Consider the following 21,299-nt stretch of genomic DNA (forward strand, 5'->3'; position numbering starts at 1 on the left):
TTTGGACCATAGAGGCGTACATATTTCCGGTAGCTAGAGCAGATACCGACTCTGTTTCAGCCATGTTGGATAAGGGCGACTTAGATACATCGCGGAATGTTTCGGAGCTTGAGAAAGGGTCCTTTTTTTTTTTTTTTAAGACGCCGTCTTCCGTACTCTGGTTGTTAGACATTCGGCCAGAGTGATCACCAGTATAGACGGTAACAAGTCCTTTTCAGTGGCCTTACTAATATTTTTACTAAAAAATGGCGGCCGTATAAGTATACCGGGCCATAGGTCGGTTGTAACCCGGAAATGCCTTTCGGGGGGGGGGAACCGGTGGGGCAATCCGGAAGTGGATGTAATGAAGAGTTGCCACTTGGCGGCCATGGCAGCTGTAGTATCGGTGTCTTCGGGTCAAGACTCGGAGGAGTGGAGTATCATGGGCAGCAGCGGGTATAGGGCAGAGACAGCTTTGTATCAGCTTCGCTGCTGAACCTTTCGGATCCGTCGTGTTAGAGACCTGCAGGACTCCTTTCCCCATACAAGACTCGGAGGGGAGTTTGCCGGGATTGGTGGGCTGGTCCCAGCCCTGGGGGGATCACCGTTGGGCTGCCTCAGGGGTACGGGGGGCCGGGAGACGAACAGGTTCTCTTGGGTTTTCCTCCTCTTCCTGCTGCCATCTGGGACATTGTCTGTGGGGGGAGTGGACTCCTTGTGCCACTCTCATTCCGACGATTGAAGAAGTCGTTCATTCTCATATTTTCCCCGTTGACTTTTCCCATTTCTGTTAACTCACGGGAATCCAGTGTCTGGCACCTGGGAACCCAGAGGCTGGGACCTAAGGTTGCTGAAAGTTCTCTCTGGTGCTATTATCAGCAAAAAGGGGTTTCCAGAGGTACCTCGAGAACAGATCTGCTGGTGGGGAGGCCGAAAGAACTGGAGAGCCCGCCTATTCTCTTGGAATCACCGCGCGTGTTTGAGAACCTAAGCAACTTTTGAAGCCACTGAAAATTCATAGTCTGTCTGGTGGTGGTGGGTGAATAAAGGAGGGCAGAATGGATGATTTCATCTCCATTAGTATGCTGTCCCTCGCTATGTTGGTGGGATGTTACGTGGCTGGAATCATTCCTTTGGCTGTTAATTTCTCAGAGGTAAGAAATTACCAATATTCTGTCAGCTCTCAGGTTGGCTGCTGGGAAGTAATGACAGTTATGAAGGGAAGCAGCTTCCCAAGTTAGTCTCAGAGCTGAGGGATTTCATGAAGGAAGACTGTCTTTTAAAAAAGATACCTAACGTTTAATAGTGGAAACAAATCTCATATTCAGCACTAGAGTTTTTAACGTGGGATGGGTGGATCCACCAGAAATCTGGGGTATTCTGAACCTGGGGGTCCTCATGAAATTGTAGACAAAAATTTGAGGGCTCTGCATTTTCCTGAGAGAGGCACCATAACTTAATTGATTCCCAGAGTTTCCAAGGAATTAAGGTTCCAGATTGCTATCAAGAAATATGAGTTGAAATCGGTGTAATTTTTCTTTTTGATAAAGCCAAGCATAATTTTTTTTGGTAAAGCTAGTTTTTTGGACACCGGTACTAGAACAAGTGTAAGATTAAAAAAAAAAAAACCTATATTGTCGTTAACTCAAATTTCTTTTTAAAGAAGCAGAATGTTGGAATGGTTATTCCAAAGTTAAGTTTTCAAATCTCTTTCCTTAGAAATGATTTTTTTGTTAATATGTTTTGACATTTTGGGTAATTTGGTTATTTGTCATTCTTTAAGCAAATAATCAGAGGGGAAGAGAAGGGTAGTGTTCAGTGAAAATGCAGATAGATTGTTTCAGTTGTCATGGAGAATTCACAAAGTGCACAGTGCTCAAAGATTTAGGGGAAAAAACTACTAGAGTCACAGGTAACAGGATTTTATGATAATTTCCTGGGGTTTAGCAATAAAATAGGCCCTTGCTTCCCTACCCTCCTGAAAGTGCAAAGGAAAGGGGAGAGTGGTTTGGCCTGAAGTAGAAAGGAAAGGTAAGGACCAGGTGTGAGTTAGGCCTTGAAGAAACCTGAGGGAAGAGGAGGCATCGCTGGTGAAGAAAATAGCCTGTGGGTGGGAAAGAAAGTGGGACTAGGCATTATGAGTTTGAGGGACAGTAAAGCCCACAGCCAGATGGAAAGGAGGCTTGAACTGCACCTTCTCCTACCCTGTTTCTTTTTGTGTCTTACCTCTTAGCACCTAATGTTAATTAACTTTTTTGAGTACATGCAAAGCTAACTTCATTTTAAAAACTTAGTGAGGCATATATGAGGAAACTGGTTTAGATAGGTTTTATAATTTAGACCTAAACTCATGCAGCGTGTTAGAGCTGTTCTCTAAATGTAGTTTTCTCTGACTCAGATTAATTCTTAACCACCCTGCACATTGTAGCAAAGGTAGCAAACAGGTAGCCATGTACCAAATCCAGCTTACAGACTTGCTTTATTAGGTTAGCAGAGTGTTTAATTTTATTATTATTATTTTTTGCCTGTATTCCCTCAAGGCAGCAGTTGGCTAGAGCTGAGTAGCAGCTGATGGTCAAGATCCTCCTTGGTCTGTGAAGCCTACTTCTCTTATTTTGGTTATTTGCCTGCCCTATGAGCCTGCTAGCTTGTTTCTGACTTAAGCCATATTTTGTTATAAACTTCTTTAGCATTGAGTTGATACTATTAGGGCTGACATTTGTGAGATTTGGGGTGGTTTGTGTATTTAAAAACGTGTAGGTAACATTTATCAAGAATTATAATGTAAATAAGCAAATGTTAAAACTTTTTATTTCTACGAAATGCCTAGAACTCTTCAAATTTCAGTATTTTCTTGAACATTAAAATATGCAAGTATATGCTATTCTTCACTGGGAGGAAATGTCTACATGAGTGCTCTTACTAGCCGGGCAGTTGATAAAGATAACTAGTGTGCCATGTCATTTATGGCTTTCTAAATTGATGGTGGAAACCCTGGTGGCGTAGTGGTTAAGTGCTATGGCTGCTAACCAACAGGTCAGCAGTTTGAATCTACCAGGCACTCCTTGGAAACTCTATGGGACAGTTCTGCTCTGTTCTATAGGGTCGCTATGAGTCGGAATCGACTCGATGGCAACAGGTTTGGTTTTTTCTTTTCTTTTTAATTGATAGTGAAATGGTCTTTTTCAGTTGTGGGTCTTAAAATGTTGTTCATCAGCATTCATAATATCTGTTTATTAGCATGACAGGAGCAATGCATTTTGAGCTGTTAGAATAAAAATGAACATTAGTAACTTAGAGACATTTTAGAATTCAGCAGGTGTTTTCTGTCTCCCAGAACTAAGCACCTTTTTCTAGGCAAATTGTACTACTATAATAGACCAATGTATTGTGACTAGTGAGATGATAAATTTGTAAAAATAAACTTAATTCAGGAGGATTCGGAAGCAGAATTTCTATCCTTAGGAAATAATTCCCCGAACTCCTACCTAGCCTTTTTAAGGAAGTGTAGCTTTTCTTCCACCACCCATCTGCCAGTTTATGTCATACTCTGGTGGCTTGCATATTGCCGTGATGCTAGAAACTATGCTGCCAGTATTTCAGATACCAGTAGGGTCACCCATAGTGGACAGGTTTCAGCAGAGCTTCCAGACAAAGACAGACTAGGAAGAAAGGGCTGGCAATCTACTTCTGAAAATTAGCTGATAAAAATCCTACTGACCACTAGAAAATATTGCTCAATATAGTGCAGGAAGATGAGCCTCTTAGATTGGAAGGCACTCAAAATACACAGTGGCCACAGCAATGGACTCGAGTATACCAACAATCATGAAGATGGCACAGGACTGGGCAATGTTTGTTCTCTTATACATGGGGTTGCCATGAGTCGGAGCCAACTTGAAAACAACTAACAATTACTAATGACAACAGTTTTTCTTGGACCAATGTTTTTATAAATAAGACCAAGTAAACGTAATGTATTTTTTTAAATTGTGCTTTAGGTGAAAGTAAACCTAATGTGTTTTATAGTTCACTTTTGCTTACATGAAAAAGTATGCCTTTTTTTCACTGTAAACTTTTTTTTTTTATTGTGCCTTAAGTGAAAGTTTACAAGTCAGTCTCTCATACAAAAACGTATACACCTTGCTATGTACTCCTAGTTGCTTTCCCGCTAGTGAGACAGCACACTCCTCTTCTCCACCCTGTATTCCCAGTGTCCATTCAACCAGCTCCTTTTCCCCCCTATCTTGTCATCTTGCTTCCAGACGGGAGCTGCCCACATAGTTTCATTTGTCTACTTGAGCCAAGAAGCTCACTCCTCAACAGCATCAGTTTCTGTCTTATAGTCCAGTCCAATCCCTGTCTGAAGAGTTGGCTTTGGGAATGGTTCCAGTCTTGGGCTAACAGAAGGTCCAGGGACCATGGCCTCTGGGGTCCTTCTAGTCTTAGTCCATTAAGTCTGGTCTTTTTACAAGAATTTGAGGTGTGCATCCCACTGCTCTCCTGCTCCATCGGGGATTCTCTGTTGTGTTCCCTGTCAGGGTAGTCATCGGTTGTAGCCAGGCACCATCTAGTTCTGGTCTCAGGCTAACGTGGTCTCTGATTTATGTGGCCCTTTCTGTCTCTTGGGCTCATATTTACCTTGTGTCTTTGGTGTTCTTCATGCTTCTTTGCTCCACGTGGGTTGGGACCAACTGATGCATCTTAGATGGTTACTTGGTACAGTTTAAGACCCCAAACACCACTCACCAAAGTAGAATGCAGAATATTAATACATTTTGTTATGCCAATTGGCTTAGATGTCCCCTGAAACCATGGTACCCAGACCCCCGCCCCTGCTACTCTGGCCTTCGAAGCATTTGGTTGTATTCAGGAAACTGCTTTGCTTTTGGTTTAGTCCAGTTGTGGTGAGTGTCCTGTATTGTGTGTTGTCTTTCCCTTCACCCAAAATAGTTTTTGTCTACTATCTAATTAGTGAATACCCCCCCTTCCCTCCCCACCCTTGTAACCATCAAAGAATATTTTCTTCTGTGTTTAAACTATTTCTTGAGTTCTTATAATAGTCGTCTCATACAATATTTGTCCGAAAAGGTATGCTTTTTATTTATGTTTCTAATCTTGCTATTGCTTTGTCATTTATTTTTTCTTCAGAATGTCTCAGAGCAGAAATAAAATCATTAATTATGGCAGGATTAGTATTCAAAAATGAGTTAAAATCAAGCAGACTGAAATTGTATTAACAGTGGTGTCCACCTACCATGTCTGACCATCAAGAAGCTTATGAGACACTGATTTCTCAATTACTTTCTCCAACATTCCTCACCCCAAACCACCTTTCTTGACAGTTCTGTGGCCTTTATCCTTGTCTCTTGATGCTCCTGGTGACTACCTTTGTGCCTAAACAAATTATATAAGAAAAAAAATCTTATTCTCAATGTAATTATAAATAACTGTGATAATCAGTACTCTCTTCTTCAGCATTTGAGGAGAAAAACTAAACTTGTAAAGGAGACCAAAGCGTGTTTTACATAACACACTTGTGTAAGTGTAGGAAAAACTAAGGTGAGCTGTAAGCTTTCACCAAAGCACAATAAAAATAAAAAGTAAAGTTGAACACACTAGTTTAGCACTATCTTATGTTTTTTTTTTAGATTCAGATGTTAGTGAGTGGAGCCCTATTGACACAGTGATTAAGAGTTCAGCTGCTAACCAAAAGATTGGCAGTTTGAATCCACCAGCTGCTCCTTGGAAACCCTATGAGGCAGTTCTGTCCTGTCCTGTAGGGTCTCTATGAGTCAGAATTGACTCAAGGATAAGGTTTTCATATCTGAGGATTATTGTTTACCTGAGCATGTCTTCCTTTGTCACAGCTGGAAACAGAGAACAAGCCGTTTTCACAACAGAGCTCTAGAGCAGTGTTTCTCAAACTGATGAAGGACCCGTTTTTGTTTCATTTCTGTTCCATTGCAGATTAACCCATTTGTAAAATACCATAAAAAAGAAATACTAAGAAAATGAAGTGGAGAATAAAGGACATACGGAGTGCAAGCTGAAATGTCATTAGATTTAACAGACGTACTCTATCATATTGCCATAAAAATTTTTGAAGACTTTCAGTTCCTCTATTTTTGTTGTTGCAGACCAGTTTGTGTAGCACTGCTCTAGAGGATTATAATGCCACAATTTTCATTGTTAAAACAGTTTAAATTCATAAGCATACAGATGAAACTAGTACTACTCTTACCTCAATAAAGAATTTAGGATGGTTACCAGTGCAGTAATTTCAAAAGGAACTGTCTGAGATAGTGTAGTTCAAAATCAGTGTCACTGCTTGAGCAAGCTATTTAGCATCCAAGCCTCTTATGTTAAATGACCTTTCAGGATTTTTGTGAGGATGAAATGAGATAATATAAGCAAGGAGTTTAGCACGGTGTCTGGAACATAATAAGAACATTTGAAAATTTTGAGGATTATTCTCAGTGCTGATTACAAAAACTTTAAGATGTTCATTAAAAAAAAAAAATCGCTGTGTTTTCAGTCAGAGTTTATACAACAGATTGACTCCCATTTGTTTCTACACAAATTATTCAGTGACTGGTTACATTTTTCACAATGTATTGACATTCTCATTAGTTCCATTCTGGTTGTTCCACTTAGAGTAGTCTAGTTTCTCTGCCCTCTTACCTTCTCATCTTTGCATTAGGGTAATTGTTGACCATTTGGTCTCATATAGATGATTTTTATAAGAAGCACAGTACTCACAGGCTACATTCTTTATTTTATGAGCCATTCTGTTATTTAGCTAAAAGGTAACCTCAGGAGCTAGTTTGATTAAAAGTTTAAAGAGTATCTCAGAGGATAGTCTTGGGGAGTCCTCCAGTCTCAACCAGTCCAGTAAGTCTGGATTTTTTAAGAAGTTACACCCTGTTCCACATTTTTCTCGCATTCTATGAGGATTCATCTATTGTGGCCCTGCTCAGAATGGTCATAAGTCATAGCTGGGCACCATCTAGTTCTGGTCTCAAAGTAAATGAGGCTGTGGTTCATGTAGACTCTTAGTTATGTAGACTAGTTTTGTCTCTGAATCTTTGGTTTCCGTCTTTCTCTTTTGCTCTGGATGAGTAGAGACCAATAGTTGTATCTTAAATGTCCACTTGCAAGCTTTTAAGAAAGACCCCAGATACTACTCACCAAATTAGGTTGTAGAACATAAATTTTATGAACTCTATTATCCCAGTTGACTGAGTTGTCCCACAAGACTGTGGTCCTAAGCCTTCAAACCTAGGTTATGTCTAAGAAGTATCCGTAACTGTGCTCCCTATGTGGTTTATTATATATATATGAATATGCATACAAACACGTATCTGTATATACGTATATACATACAGATACATCTATACGTGTGTAAAAGCCCTGGTGGCACAGTGGTTAAAGCATTTGTCTGCTAACCAAAAGGTCAGTGGTTCAAACCCACCAGCCACTGTGCAGGAGAAAGATGCGGCAATCTGCTTTCGTAAAGATTTACAGCCTTAGAAACCCTCTGGGACAGTTCTACTCTGTCCTATAGGGTTTCTGTGAGTTAGAACCGACTCAAAGGCAGTGGGTTTATATGTGTATATAGAAGGTGTTCATTTCTATAATTCTGTTCTGAGTTATAATTTTTAAAGCTTTTATTTTGGAATAGACTTCTAATAACAGGTAAGTCTCCCTGCCTCCCCCAACACCAAAACTTCTCAGCATTTTGTTTGGAATCTGAAAGGTCTTGTTTGGGGTTGGCATTCCTCTTTCACCATGAATGTTCCACTTGTGAAAGCCAGGCTTTTCTGTCAGCCTCCCTGCTTCATAGTATTTTTCTTAGTATTTAACTTCCTTTTCTTTGTTATGTTCTTTCTCATTTTAAACTTTGTTTTGCACTTTCATATAACAACTGACTCATTCATAATAAGTATCTCTGGGGGTTTGAGTTACCACCAAATCAAAGGTTTATTGTGTCTGAAGAACAAATTTGTTCAGAATGCTTTTTCCTCCAGCAAGTGATTTTTTCTGAAGTAGGACTCTTACATTGTCTGGCATATTAACTGCCTATTCTCTTAGGGTTATGCAATAGATTTTATGCCTGTTTGGAATTTCGTTTCTGAATTCTAACGTTTTAAAATTCACGTTCACTGCAATTTATCCAGATTAGAAAGCAGTCAGTAAGTAGCCTTTCCTCAGATTTGAACTACAGATTATTGTTTGATCGATAGAACTAAATTTGGAGCAAATAAAGTCTGGATGCAATCTGATTTATTATTACTTTTCTGAAAAAATTCTTTTTTCCTCTCCAGGATAATATATGGATAAACATCAGAAACTTACCTGCATAATGATATTAGCGATAGTTAGTGTTTGTTTGAACTCCATACCAGGCACTGATGTGCATTACCTTATTGACTCCTCAGGACAAGACTACCAGATCGATACTTCATATGTTTACTAAGGCTGCTCCAACAAAGTACCACAAAGTGGATTGCTTATAAACACAGAAAGGTACTGTCTCACAGTTCTGGAGGCTGGTAGCGCAAATTCAGGATGACAGCATGACCATGTTCTCTCTGAATACTCTAGGAGAAAACCTTTCTTTTCTCTCTCAGCTTCTGGTAGCTCCCTACACTTCTTGGCTTGCAGGTGCAGCGTAACTGCCTCATCAACACAGTCATGTGGCCATAGCCACATACCCTTCCTCCCCCTGTCTGTCCCTTTCTCTCTCCTCTTACAGATTGGATCATGACCCACCCTGCGGCAGTATGCCTTCATGTTAACCGATAACGTCTTCAGACACTCTATTTCCAAACACGATCTCATGTTCACAGATAAGAAGGGTTAGGACTTCAGCATATCTTTCTTGGGGTCATAGTTCAATCCATAATGGATACAGTTAAACCTTACTCTATGAATGAGCAAACTCAGGCTTGGAGAGATCATAAACTTTGGTAGTGTTGTAATTTGAAACTAAGTCTGTTAGAGCCCCAGTGCCAAAGCACCTAACCATTAGATGTATCGCCTTTTATAATGGACACTGAGTAAAGCAGGAATAAAGGTATGAAGGATCTAAATTGCCACCGACAGCTGCCCAGATTAGGAGCGTCTTAATGCTTTACCCCTTCTCCGTATTAGGAGCATGTTTAACATCTCTCACGTTTTACCTTCCACAGCGCATTTCGTGCCCTAAGCCTAGCGGAGCAGAGCTGCAAACGCCAGAGGCAAACGCCTCCAAGTACCACTGAAGCCTTCAGGAGAGAACTGGGTGTGTCTAAGATGACCTTTAAATTAACACTTGTTGAATTGGAATCTGAAGTCGTTCTCATTTTAAACTATACTGAGATTAATTTCACACTTGATATCTCCCCAGTTTAGTCAGTCCTAAATTGTGCTGTTGAAGAATCTATATCCTTTTTGAGGGAGGAAGTCCTGAAATGGATTCAGAGTGCTTCTGTATGTGACAGTCTAAGCTTCTCTTTCCTCTGAGTGATAAGGAGGTCTAAGATCCTCCACAGTTCAGTTGGAAATTCTAGGTAACAGTAGTATTGAGTAAGTACAGGTGTTTCTTAAAAGCTATGATAAAAAAAAAAAAGCATTGCTATCGAGTCGATTTTGACTCATAGTGACCCTATAGGACAGAGTAGAACTACTCCATAGAGCGCCTGGTGGGTTTAAGCTGCTGACCTTTTTGGTTAGCAGCTGTAGCGCTTAACTACTACACCACCAGTGTTGCCATTGAGGCTATGATGGAATTCTAGAAATCTGTCCTTGCGTACTAGTTCAATTTCCAACTTCATTGAAGTAAAATGGAATTAATGTATTAATTGGGCTAGAAATTCTTTTGCTTCAATAATGTGAATTTTTAAGCGATAGTATGGTCTTGGTCCTAATTACTAGATAATTACACACTTTATTTTCAACACTATTGGAGTCAATTTTCTACTAAAAAAATTGTACCTTAGCTTCTGCACCTTGCTGTATGTTCCTCTCATTCATTCTTATCATTTGACAGGCAAATTTGGGAAAGAAGACAGATGCTATGACCAAAAGAAAACTAAGAATGAAGTGGGTTTTGTAGAATAGCAGTTTAATTTAGGGCTTAAGAGTTTGGATTTGGGAGTCAGACTCCCTGGGTTCAGATCAAGGCTCTGCCGCGTACTGACTCTATGAGCCTGGGCTGGTTACTTGAACTTTCTGTTTCTATACCTCTGTTTCTTCATCTGTAAAGTGGGGCAGGTAGAAGTACTGACTTCACAGAATTGTCATGAGGATTAAATGAGTTAGTATATGTAAAGTGATTATAATGGGACATGCCTGGCTTTGTAAGAGCTTACTAAGTGGTAGTTATTATAATTGTAGAATCCTTGGGTGGTACAAACGGTTAACCTTCTTGGCTGCTAACTGAAAGGTTGATGGTTCAAGTACACCCAGAGGCACTTCAAAAGAAAGTCCTGGTAATATACTTCCGAAAATCAGCCTTTGGAAACCCAGTGGAGCACAGTTCTACTCTGATACACATGGGGTCTGTTGTGAGATGGAATCAACTCCACAGTTCGTTGCTGTCGAGTTGATTCTGACTCAGTATAACTGGTTCATAGGGTTTTCTTAGCTGTGATCTTAATGGAAGCAAATCACCAGGCCTTCCACTGTACTACTGAATGCATTTGAATCGCCAGCCTTTCGGTTAACAGCCAAGTGCAAACTCTTTGCACCACCTAGGGACCTTGACTTGATGATAGCTGTAATTGTAATAGTGATGAGGGAGAAGAATATTGGTAGCAACCTCTCTTGTGTAGATTTTGGCCATCCAGAAACCCCATTAATCTAAAGGTGCAGAAAAGTCTCTGATTAGCCAGATATCCTGAAGAGCATGCCTTTTACTTGCTCTCTACTGTCCTTAGCTTTCAGTTGGCTTCTGTGTATCTTTCTGTAATTCTAATAGGCTAGTGTGCTATAAAGATTACAGCCTTAGAAACCCCATGGGGCAGTTCTGCTCTGTCCTACAGGGTCTCCATGAGTAGGAATCAATTTGATGGCAACAGTTTTAGTGTGGCATCTATCAATTTATTGCCTGTCAGTTCAGAAACTCACTCTTCATTGACTGTTCTCCAAAAATGGATCCGGGCCCTTTATATATTTTTCCTTTGCCAGCCAGCCCTATGTTAAGCTTTGCCAGTAGAAGGTACTCGAGAAAAATTGTAAGAGGGAGGGATTTTCCTTCCTCGTTTTGGTGTGCTTGCTTACAGGTTCCTAGAGAGCTTCTCCGGCACTGATTCCTATAGCACGGGTAGCTTCCCCAGTGCCCAGCTCCTGTGATGCAGGTGGCATTTGAGCCCCCTGGCTTCTGTACCAACACAGCCATCTCCAGCACCCAGCCTCTGCAGTTCATGGCAGCAGGCTGCACCCAGCAGTCGGTAGTTTGCTTTGGCACCTCTTTGGGCAGTTTTATAGGAGAGTCTTTCCAGTGAGAGACTTTCCCTTGAGCGGCTTTCCCCAATACCCTAGAGCACAGATTTCCAGTGAGTTCCAGAGGGCAGATTTCCAGCAAGCTCTGCCAGAAATGGCACCACAGAAACTCCTCTGTCATTCATTGATCCCTGGCTGTGCCCTCCAATAGGCTTTGGATCTTAGCCCTGGGGAGGACTCTTCTTTGAGCATTCTATCTCTGTCCTAGGGTAGTGGCTCCTCCTTATATCTGCTGTTCTTCTATTCCTTAGCGTTCTCTCTTACTGGTCAATTCTTCATCACACCAGTCCCCTATTACAGTTCAGATGACTCTTCAAATTACTTTATGGTTTCCCTTTTCTGATTGGTCCCTGACTGAAAGAGCTAGGTAATGGGTCATAAAATCAAATAACTTATTGAGGCTAGACAGGTGAATCAGGCCTGGGGAAAGATAGAACAGTCCAAGTGTCATGATAAATGGCCACTGACCCTCAGCCTCAGTGTCTGGAAGTCATTAGGCAAAAGTGAGAACTATGGTCAACCAAAGCGGACATGCCATTTGACAACACTCACCCTGATGTTGCCAAATTGTTGTACTTTTCAGAAGCTAGAAATCTGGATTCTCCCAAATTTTACATTTTGGCTACTAATTTACATATTATAACATCACTGTGGGGACAAAATAGCCCATGTTTGTAGTTGCCAGATTAGAACCTCTGGGCTGAAATATCTGATTTCTAAGCCCTCTGCAAACTAGAGGAGCCCTGGTGGCACAGTGGTTAAGAGCTTGGCTGCTAATCAAAAGGTGGGGAGTTTGAATCCACCAGCTGCTCCTTGAAAACCCTATGGGGCAGTTCTACTCTGTCCTATAGGGTTAATGTGAGTTGGAAGCAACTTGATGGCAATGGGTTTAGTTTGATTTTGGGGGGAGCAAGTGGAAATAAATCACTGCATGACAGCAAGGGAGGAGACTGAAAAATGTTTCATATTACTACACCACCCTGTTTAGAGCCATTTAAAAAGGGGGAAACATCTCTATGTTCATATTAAGGGCATTGTGCTCTATAACCTGACCACGGAATAATAATAACTGCGATGTCAATTTATGTATTAGGTTCTGTGTTGATTTTAACAGTAACCATTAAAGGGAAGAATTTTTTTTTTTTTAAATTGTGCTTTAGGTGAAAGTTTACAGCTCAAATTAGTTTCTCATTCAAAAATTTATACACAAATTGTTTGTGACATTGGTTGCCATCCCTGCAATGTGTCAGCACTCTCCCCCAGATTCCCCAGTTAAAGGGAAGAATTCTTTTCCTGCTTTACAGATGAGAAAACTTAGCTTCTATAAAAAGCCAATGTATTATATAGCCTTTAATTAAATGAATAATATTTTCTTTTTTTAGATCTGGCTAAGTAATAGAGATTATAGAAAATTTAGAAAATATTATCATGTATAAAAGGAAAATATAATTGTCTATAATCTCACTGACCACTGAGAATCACTGGTAACATTTTTGTTTTTTTCCACTTGTTTGCATTTTTAGCACAGTTGATTATATGGTGAATATTTCAATATTCAATTTTACATTTTCTTTTTTTTTACCTGATAGTATATCATAAGCATTTTCCTTTATCACAAAAACTTCATTACATTCAGTTATTTTGTATACTGTAATTTTTATTATGATTTAATTTATTTTCAACTTTTTGCCATGATGTTAGTTGTCATCTAGTCATCTCTGGCTCATGGAGACCCTGTGTACAACAGAACAAAATGTTGTCCACTTCTTCACCATCTTCACAATTGTTGGTATGCTTGGGTCATTGTTGTGGTCACCAGGGAGCTCGTCTTCCAGCGCTGTGTTGGATATAATATTCTTAGGATTCATTGGGTTTTCATTGGCTAATTTTAGAAAATACAGACAGTCCCCAGGTTGCAAATATCCAACTCATGTACAATTGTAATTACGAACCAAGCCCCGTAAAGCCCGTTAAATTAAAAATTTTAGCTACATGCAATGGCTCATAATAACAAACGGGTGCTATTTTGTGATGCTTCTCAAAGCGTTATTATCACTGTATTACTGTGTTAAAGATATTTTAGTGTACCTGGAAGTGTTTCTTTTAATGTTTTTTATGCATAGAAATTTACACTATATACTAAGACAAACATTTGACTGAAGTTAGATACGAACCACACCTAACTGTACCCACTTACATACAAATTCAACTTAAAGACAGATTTAGGAACAGGGCTTGTTCGTAATCTGGGGACTGCCTGTAGATTGCCAGACCTTTCTTCCTAGTCTTAGTCTGGAAGCTCTGCTGAAAGCTCTCCACCGTGGGTGACTCTGCCGGCATTTCAAATACCAGTGTCATAGCTTCCAGCATAATAGCAACACATAAGCTACCAAAGTATGACAAACTGACAGATGGGTGATGCCATGATAATAATAATAAAATGAGTATTTTTGTATCTAAAGCAGTGGCTGTCTTTCAGATTATTTTCTCTGTGGTAGAATGACAGGATTAAAGAGTACAAATGATCTGAAGAAGGTTCTCAATCTACATTATTGTATTGTTATATTTGTGTGTGTGTGTGTGGTTTTCTCAGACACTGAATGTTATAATTATTAATTTAAAAACATCTTTGCTAAGAGGTAAAACTTTTTATTATTTTAAATTTGCTCAGTTCATTTGAACTTCTTTATATTAATGATGTATATTGCCACTGTTTACACAGAATATTTCACAGGTTGTTTGCCTTTTACTTTAAAAAAATTTTTTTTTGAGCAGTTTTAGATTTACAGAAAAATTGTGCAAAAAGTAGAGTTCCTGTTTAGCCCCCCCCCACACACACAGTTTCTCATGTTATTAACAGCTTGCATTTTTGTGGTACATTTGTTATCATTGGTAAACCAATATTGATAATTATTAACCATAGTTTACAGTAGAGTTCACTCTTTGTGTTACACTGTTTTATGGGTTTTGACAAATGCATAATGCCATGTACCTACTGTTACAGCATCATACAGAATAGCTTCACTGCCCTTAAATGTCCTGTACTTTACGTATTCACACCCCCTCTCCCCCCATCTCCACCTGGTCACCTGGTAACCACTGATCTTTTTTTTTTTTCCACTGATCTTTTTACTCTCTCTCTCTTTTTTTTTCTATCTCTGTAGTTTTGCTTTTTCCAGAATGACATATAGTTGGAATCATAATGTAGCCTTTCAGACTGACTTCTTCCACTTCCAGTCCACTCATTGCTATCAAGTTGATTCCAATGCGCTACCCCGGGACTCCTTAAAATCCATTGCTGTTGAGTCGATTAAGACTCATAGCAACCCCGTAAGACAGTAGAACTGCCCCATAGGGTTTCCAAGGAGCTGCTGGCTGGTGAATTTGAACTGCTAACCTTCTGGTTAGCAGCCACAACTCTTAACCACTGGGGAACTCCTTAGCAATAGGCATTTAAGGTTCCTGTATCTCTTTTTGGGAGTCTCTTTTATTTTTGATGTATTTGAATGTATGGGTTTTTGTTTTTTTGTAATCATATTGAACCATCTTATGGGATTACCATTTCTTTTAGGTTTAGAAAGGCCTTTTGTGCAAAAAGAAAAAGTAGATTAGTCTTATTTTCCAAGATTGGAGGAAGTGGCATTAATAAAGTAAGTACTTGTTAATACCTCCTAGAAAATGTTAAGTAACCTTATGTCAGATGAATTAGGAAAGAAGTTTATATGCCACTGGCAAAATGGCAAACACAGTGACATTGTTCACCTGAAATTTTATCCAAGTGTCTGGGTTTTGTTTTGTTATTCTTGTGGTGGAGGCCTTAGAAGCTTTTTCTGCATGTTGCTGATGATGTTGAAGGTAAGTAATAACGTTTACTGTGCGCCAGGGACTGTGCTAAGTGTGCTAATATATTCCTATATGATAATAATGGAGTCCCTGGGTAGTGCAAATGGTTAACGTGGTTGGCTGCTAATTGAAAGGTTGGAGGCTGGAGTCCATTTCGAGGTGTCTTGGAAGAAAGGCCTGGTGATCTACTTCCAAAAAATTGACCACTGAAAATGCTATGCAGCACAGTTCTACCCTGACACTGATGAGGTCGCCGTGAATTGGAATTGACTCAATGGCGGCAGGTTTTTAATTTGGTAATAGTAGTAGCAGCAACCCCTTCTTCCAGGTGAGGACACTGAAGAACAGCGAGGTTAAAGAACTTGTCCAGGTTCACAGTGCTTTTTGGTATCTTGTCTGAGTTTTAACGACTTGAACAAAGCTCAGATCTGAGTTTTCTTCGTTGCCTCTTGATAATAATTAGCAGCAGACACTGTAGTGGTTAAACTGACTTTGGGAAATAATCTCCTCCTCGCAGCAGGGTCGTTTGTAAGAATGTGGAGAAAGCCTTTGTTGCCTGAAGAAGAGTCACTTCATACCCTATGATGTTTCATCTCCTCAGTGCTTAGAGCTTCAAAGTGATCAGTCTTATAACAAGACAGGCAACTTTGATTTGTTAGGAAACTAGTTGATGCTTTGAATACTAAAACGAGCATGGTACAAGAAGGATTGAAATAAACTGTTTTCAATATTAAATGCTTTTAAAATTGTTGGCTTATATTTAGTTGAACCAAACAATGTGTTGACTGTTTCTAAGAGCAAGGAGGGGAAAACAAAAACAAAAACCATTAACTACCTTAGTGTCTGTCAAGAAAATTAAAGTGACTTCAAAGCTTTACGCTGATAGTTAATGACATTGAGTACAAGCTATTGTTTTAGTTAAATTAATACCCCTGGTCAGTCCTTTGGCTCAGCCAGGCTACAGCTGTGAAATTGTAAAATGTAAATTGTGAAATGTAAAGCCAATGGCATTGCACAGTTCATGCTTCTCTTGAGTAAATATTTCATTTCTCTGACAGAAGATATTGCTTTGGGAGCTCAGTTTTCATCTTGAACTACACTTGCAATTTGTAGTTCATTTAAACGCACCTTTTAGTGATTTACCATAAGCAAAGCGGAGAACCTGTTAACATTTTGTTAATTTTGCTGTAGGCACAATTTTGAGATTAAATCTCAAGTTGTGATATTGTATGAAAGAATACAGCCATATCAATATCATGGAGACACTTCTGTAAAACTTGAGATAAATTAGTTGAATCTAAAATGATTCAGGTAGTTAAGAAATTTTTTTTTTAAATAAAAACAAAGTATGCCCCATGGTAGCGATGTTTGTGCATTTATTTTACTATTGATTCTTCTTTTCATCAAAAGTATTGCCTCTGTGATATTAGTTACCATGAAAAGGCTAGTAGACCTTTATCAAGCTGATAAAAGTTTTGCAGGACTATCTTTTTAACACTTTGCTGAAGATTGAAATAATGACTAAACAAAGTTTTGAGCTTCTTGAGAAAAAATAGATGTTGTTTTAGATACTTGCATTCATGAGATAAATGACAGCATTGCCTGACATTTACTATGATGGAATCCTGTTGTGGTCATTCATTGAATAGCTTTGTATACCCCTTGAGCCAAATCAAAGGAGGCCTGGTGATGCAGTGGTGAAGTGCTTGGCTGCTAACAGAAAGGTCAGCAGTTTGAACCCACCAGCTACACCTTGGGAGAAAGATTTGACAGTCTGCGTCCATAAAGATTACAACCTTAGAAACCCTATAGGACAGTTCTCCTCTTTCCTATAGGCTCACTTTGAGTTGGAATCAACTCGATGGCAACGGGTTTTGGTTTTTGGTTGAGCCAAATCATAAATTCTGAATCAACTAATCACTGAAAATTCTTAATATGGTTATACCTATAAGGAGAATGTTAGGCTTAGTCCCCAGTGCACATGTAAAGAGGCTCTACCGCATTCACGCATTTGCTAATATTAGAGCCAGTGAAGTGGCAGGTACAAGTCTTCGTGCTTGCATGGTGCTGGGCGTTCGTTTCACCCTTTCAGTAAATACTCAGGGAGAATCAGTGATGTGTCAGATACTGTTCTGTAAATTGAGGATTCAGCAGTAAATTACACACACACACAAATCTCTGCCTTCCAAAAAGGTACGGGAGCTGGTTGAATGGACATGGGAGATCCAGGGTGGAAAGGAGGATTGTGCTGTCACATTATAGGTAGGGCAACTAGGGTCACATAACAACAATGTGTGTATAAATTTTTGTATGAGAAAATAACTTGAACTGTACACTTTCACTGAAAGCACAATAAAAAAAAAAAAACTCTGCCTTCATAGAACATTTTTATGGGGAAGGGGTTGCAGGGACAAACAATAAACATGTTTATATCCTGAACTGAGACAAGGAGGTCAGGCTTTGTACCTCCCACCTGAAGGGATGATCTGGACAGTGTTACCAGGTCATACTACAGATACCTGGTCTCCCACTGCAGAAGTATGGTGAATATTTTCTTCCAGAATGTACCTTATCTCTTCATTTTTGTACTGGATCAGCAAAGGTTTTTACATTTTGAAGTTGAATTTTTTTCTTTCATGGTTTCTGTGTGTGTGTCCTTGCTAAGAAATCTTTGCTGTCCACAAGATTGCAAAGATTCACCTACATTTTTTTCTAGAGGTCTTTGAGTTTTACGTCTTCTTTTTAGATCTATAATCTATCAAGAATTGATTTTTATGTGTGATGTGCCCGAGTAATTGAGGACCAGTATAATTCAGCTCTTTCTTTTTTAGGTACATCTTATTGTCACTTCTTATCTTCCCTTAATCTGCAAAACAGGGGCATCTTTCATTTCCACTTTCTTGAGTAGAGCAAGATCAAGATGCTGACAGGGCAGTTTTCTTCCCTAGCAATTTATTCAGTAGCTTGGATTGTGGAGTTATGAAACCAAGTCCCTGAAATGAAATAGTATGCTCAGCCCAGTTCAGTGTTACCCTCATTGTTATTATTGTCCTTCCTTAGGAGTAAAACTTTGTATTCATATATATATATATTTTTTATTAGTTAGAATGATAAAAACCCACTGCTGTTGAGTCCATCCAGACTCATAGTGACCCTAAAGGACACAGTAGAACTGCCCCATAGGGTTTTCCAAGGAGCACCCATGGGATTTGAACTGCTGACCTTTTGGTAGCAGCCGTAGCTCTTGACCACTATACCACCAGCGTTTCCAAAGAGAATGATGGAAAGACTAATTACCATGTCACCTTTTTTCCCCCCAGATGTCGTATTGTTTCGTTTATAAATATTTCAGTATTTTTTAAAAATAGGACTTCTTAGAAACATAACCAAAATAGGATCATCACACCAAAAACAGCAATGAATCCTTATATCGTCAAATATCCAGTGTTCAAATTTTCCCTATTATTCATAAATTTATTACAGTTTATTGTTTGAATAAAGATTCAAATAAGAACCATACCTTGCAGTTGCAATTTGGTTGCTATGTTGATTAAATGTTTTTTATTCTGTGGGTTTTCTTTCTCTCCTCTTACAGTTTGTTGAAGAAATCGTATGTGGAAGATTTTTTAAACTATTGATTCAATTTCTAGATTGGCTTTAGGACTCTTCATATTTTCTAATTTTTCTTGAATCTTTTTTTTTATATTTTTCTATTGACCATTTCTTCTGTTTTCAGTTTATTTCTACAAAGTTGTCCATAGTATTTTCTGATTGTTTTAAATTTCTGCCTTGTCTATGGCTGTGTCCCCCTTTTCATCTCTTCCATTATTATTTTTTTTAATTTTACTGTGTTTTAGGTTAAAGTTTACAGCACAAATTTGTTTCTCATTCAAAAATTTATACACAATTTTTTTTTTTTTTTACATTGGTTATAACCCTCCCAATGTGTCAGCACTGCCACCCTTTCCCTTTATACCCCAGGTTCCCCGTTATCATTTGTCCAGTTTCCTTGTCCCTTACTGTCTTCTCATCTTCACTTTTGGGAAGATGTTGCCCATTTGGTCTCATATACTTGACTGAACTAGGAGCATGTTCTTCACATATGTTATTATTTGTTTTATTAAAAAAACCCAAACCAAACCCATTGCTGTCGAGTAGATTCTGACTCATAGTGTCTCTGTAGGACAGAGTAGGACTGCTCCATAGGATCCTAAGGGGTGCCTGGTAGATTTAAACTGCTGAACTTTTGGTTAGCAGGCGAACTCTTAACCAGTGCACCACCAGGGTTTCGTTTTATAGGCCTGTCTAATCTTTGGCTGAAAGGTGGACTTCGGGAGTGGCTTCAGTTCTGAGTTAGCAGAGTGTCCGGGGGCTATAATCTTTGGGGTTCCTTCATTCTCTGTCAGACCAGTAAATCTGGTCTTTTTTTTGTAAAGTTGAATTTTGTTCTACATTTTTCTCCTGCTCTGTCTGGGACCCTCTGTTGTGATCCTTGTCAGAGCAGTTGGTGTTTGTAGCCAGGCATCATCATCTAGTTCTTCTGGGCTGAGGCTGGTGGAGGCTGTGGTTCATGTGGTCCATTAGTCCTTTGGACTAATATTTTCCTTGTGTCTTTGATTTTCTTCATTCTCCTTTGCTCCGGACGGGATGGGATGAATATATGTATCTTAGATGGCTGCTTGCAAGCTTTTAATACCCGAGATGATACTCACCAAAGTAGGATGTAGAACATTTTCTTCATGGACTATGTTATGCCAGTCGACCTAGATGCCCTCCGAGATCATGGTCCCCAGCCTTCAACCCCAGTAACTCGGTCCCTTAAGGTATTTGGATGTGTTTTAGGAAGCTTCGATGACTTTGCCTTGGGCAAGTTGTGCTGGCCTCCCTTATATTGCCTTTCCCGTCACCAAAGTTAGGTCTTATCTACCATCTAAACAAAAAAAAAACCTGTTGCCATCCAGTCGATTCTAACTCACTGTGACCCTATAGTGATTCCTGCTCACTCCTCTCTTCCCTCATAACCATCAAAAAGTGTTTTTTTCTGTGGGTAAAACTTTTCTTGGATTTTATAAAGTGGTCTCATATAACATTTGTCCTTTCGTAACTGACTTACTTCACTCAGCATAATGCCTTCCAGATTCATCCATGTTGTGAAATTTTGAGGATTCTCCAATTTCACCATTGTTCTTTATCCTTGCGTTGTATTCCATTGTATTTACTATAATTTGTCCGTTTATCTGTTAATGGGCACTTAGGTTGATTCCATCCTTTTTCCATTATGAGTAATGCTGCAGTGAACATGGTGTGCATATGTCTATTTGTGTGACAGCTCTTTTTTCTCTAGGTTATATTCCTTGGAGTGAAATTGCTGGATCATATGGTATTTCTATTTCTAGCTTTTTAAAGAAGCACCATATTGTTTTCCATAATGGTTGTACCATTTTACATTCCCACCAGCAGTGCATAAGAGTTCTCATCTTCCCACAACCTCTCCAACATTTGTTATTTTCTGTTTTTTTTTATTAGTGCCAGTAACGTTGGAGTGAAATGGTGTCTCATGGTAGTTTTGATTTGTTTCTCTAATGGCTATTGATCGCGAACATTTCCTCATGTATCTGTTAGCTGCCTGAATGTCTTCTTTGGTGAAGTGTCTATTCATATTCTTTGCTCATTTTTTAATTGGATTATTTGTCTTTTTGTTGTTGAGGTGTTGAAATATTCTATAGATTTTAGAGATTAGACTCTTGTTGAATGTGTGGTAGCCAAAAATTTTTTCCCAGTCTGTAGATTCTCTTTTTACCCTTTTGTTGAGTGTAAGTGTTTAATTTTTAGGAGCTGCCAGTTACCTAGTTTATCTTCTGGTGTTTGTGCATTGATAGTTATGGTTTGTATTCTCTTTATGCCGTGATTAGGGTTCCTAGTGTTGTCCCTATTTTTTCTTCCATGGACTTTATCATTTTTGATTTTCTATTTGGGTCTTGGATCCATTT

At 39.1% G+C, this 21,299-nt stretch overlaps 1 protein-coding gene across 1 annotated transcript in view; it reads left to right on the top strand.

Moving 5' to 3' along the window:
• Positions 1 to 145: 145 nt before the first annotated feature.
• The window catches only part of SLC39A9 (solute carrier family 39 member 9), an 89,682-nt gene continuing 68,528 nt past the window's right edge, over positions 146 to 21,299 (top strand). The window contains exon 1 of the mRNA XM_003408734.4: positions 146 to 1,133. Within this exon, the coding sequence (XP_003408782.1) occupies positions 1,038 to 1,133 (96 nt within the window). The 5' untranslated portion in view covers positions 146 to 1,037. The remainder of the gene's footprint in view (positions 1,134 to 21,299) is intronic.

The sequence above is a fragment of the Loxodonta africana genome, chromosome 10, assembly GCF_030014295.1.
Source record: "Loxodonta africana isolate mLoxAfr1 chromosome 10, mLoxAfr1.hap2, whole genome shotgun sequence".
In the NCBI taxonomy this organism is placed as follows: domain Eukaryota; kingdom Metazoa; phylum Chordata; class Mammalia; order Proboscidea; family Elephantidae; genus Loxodonta; species Loxodonta africana.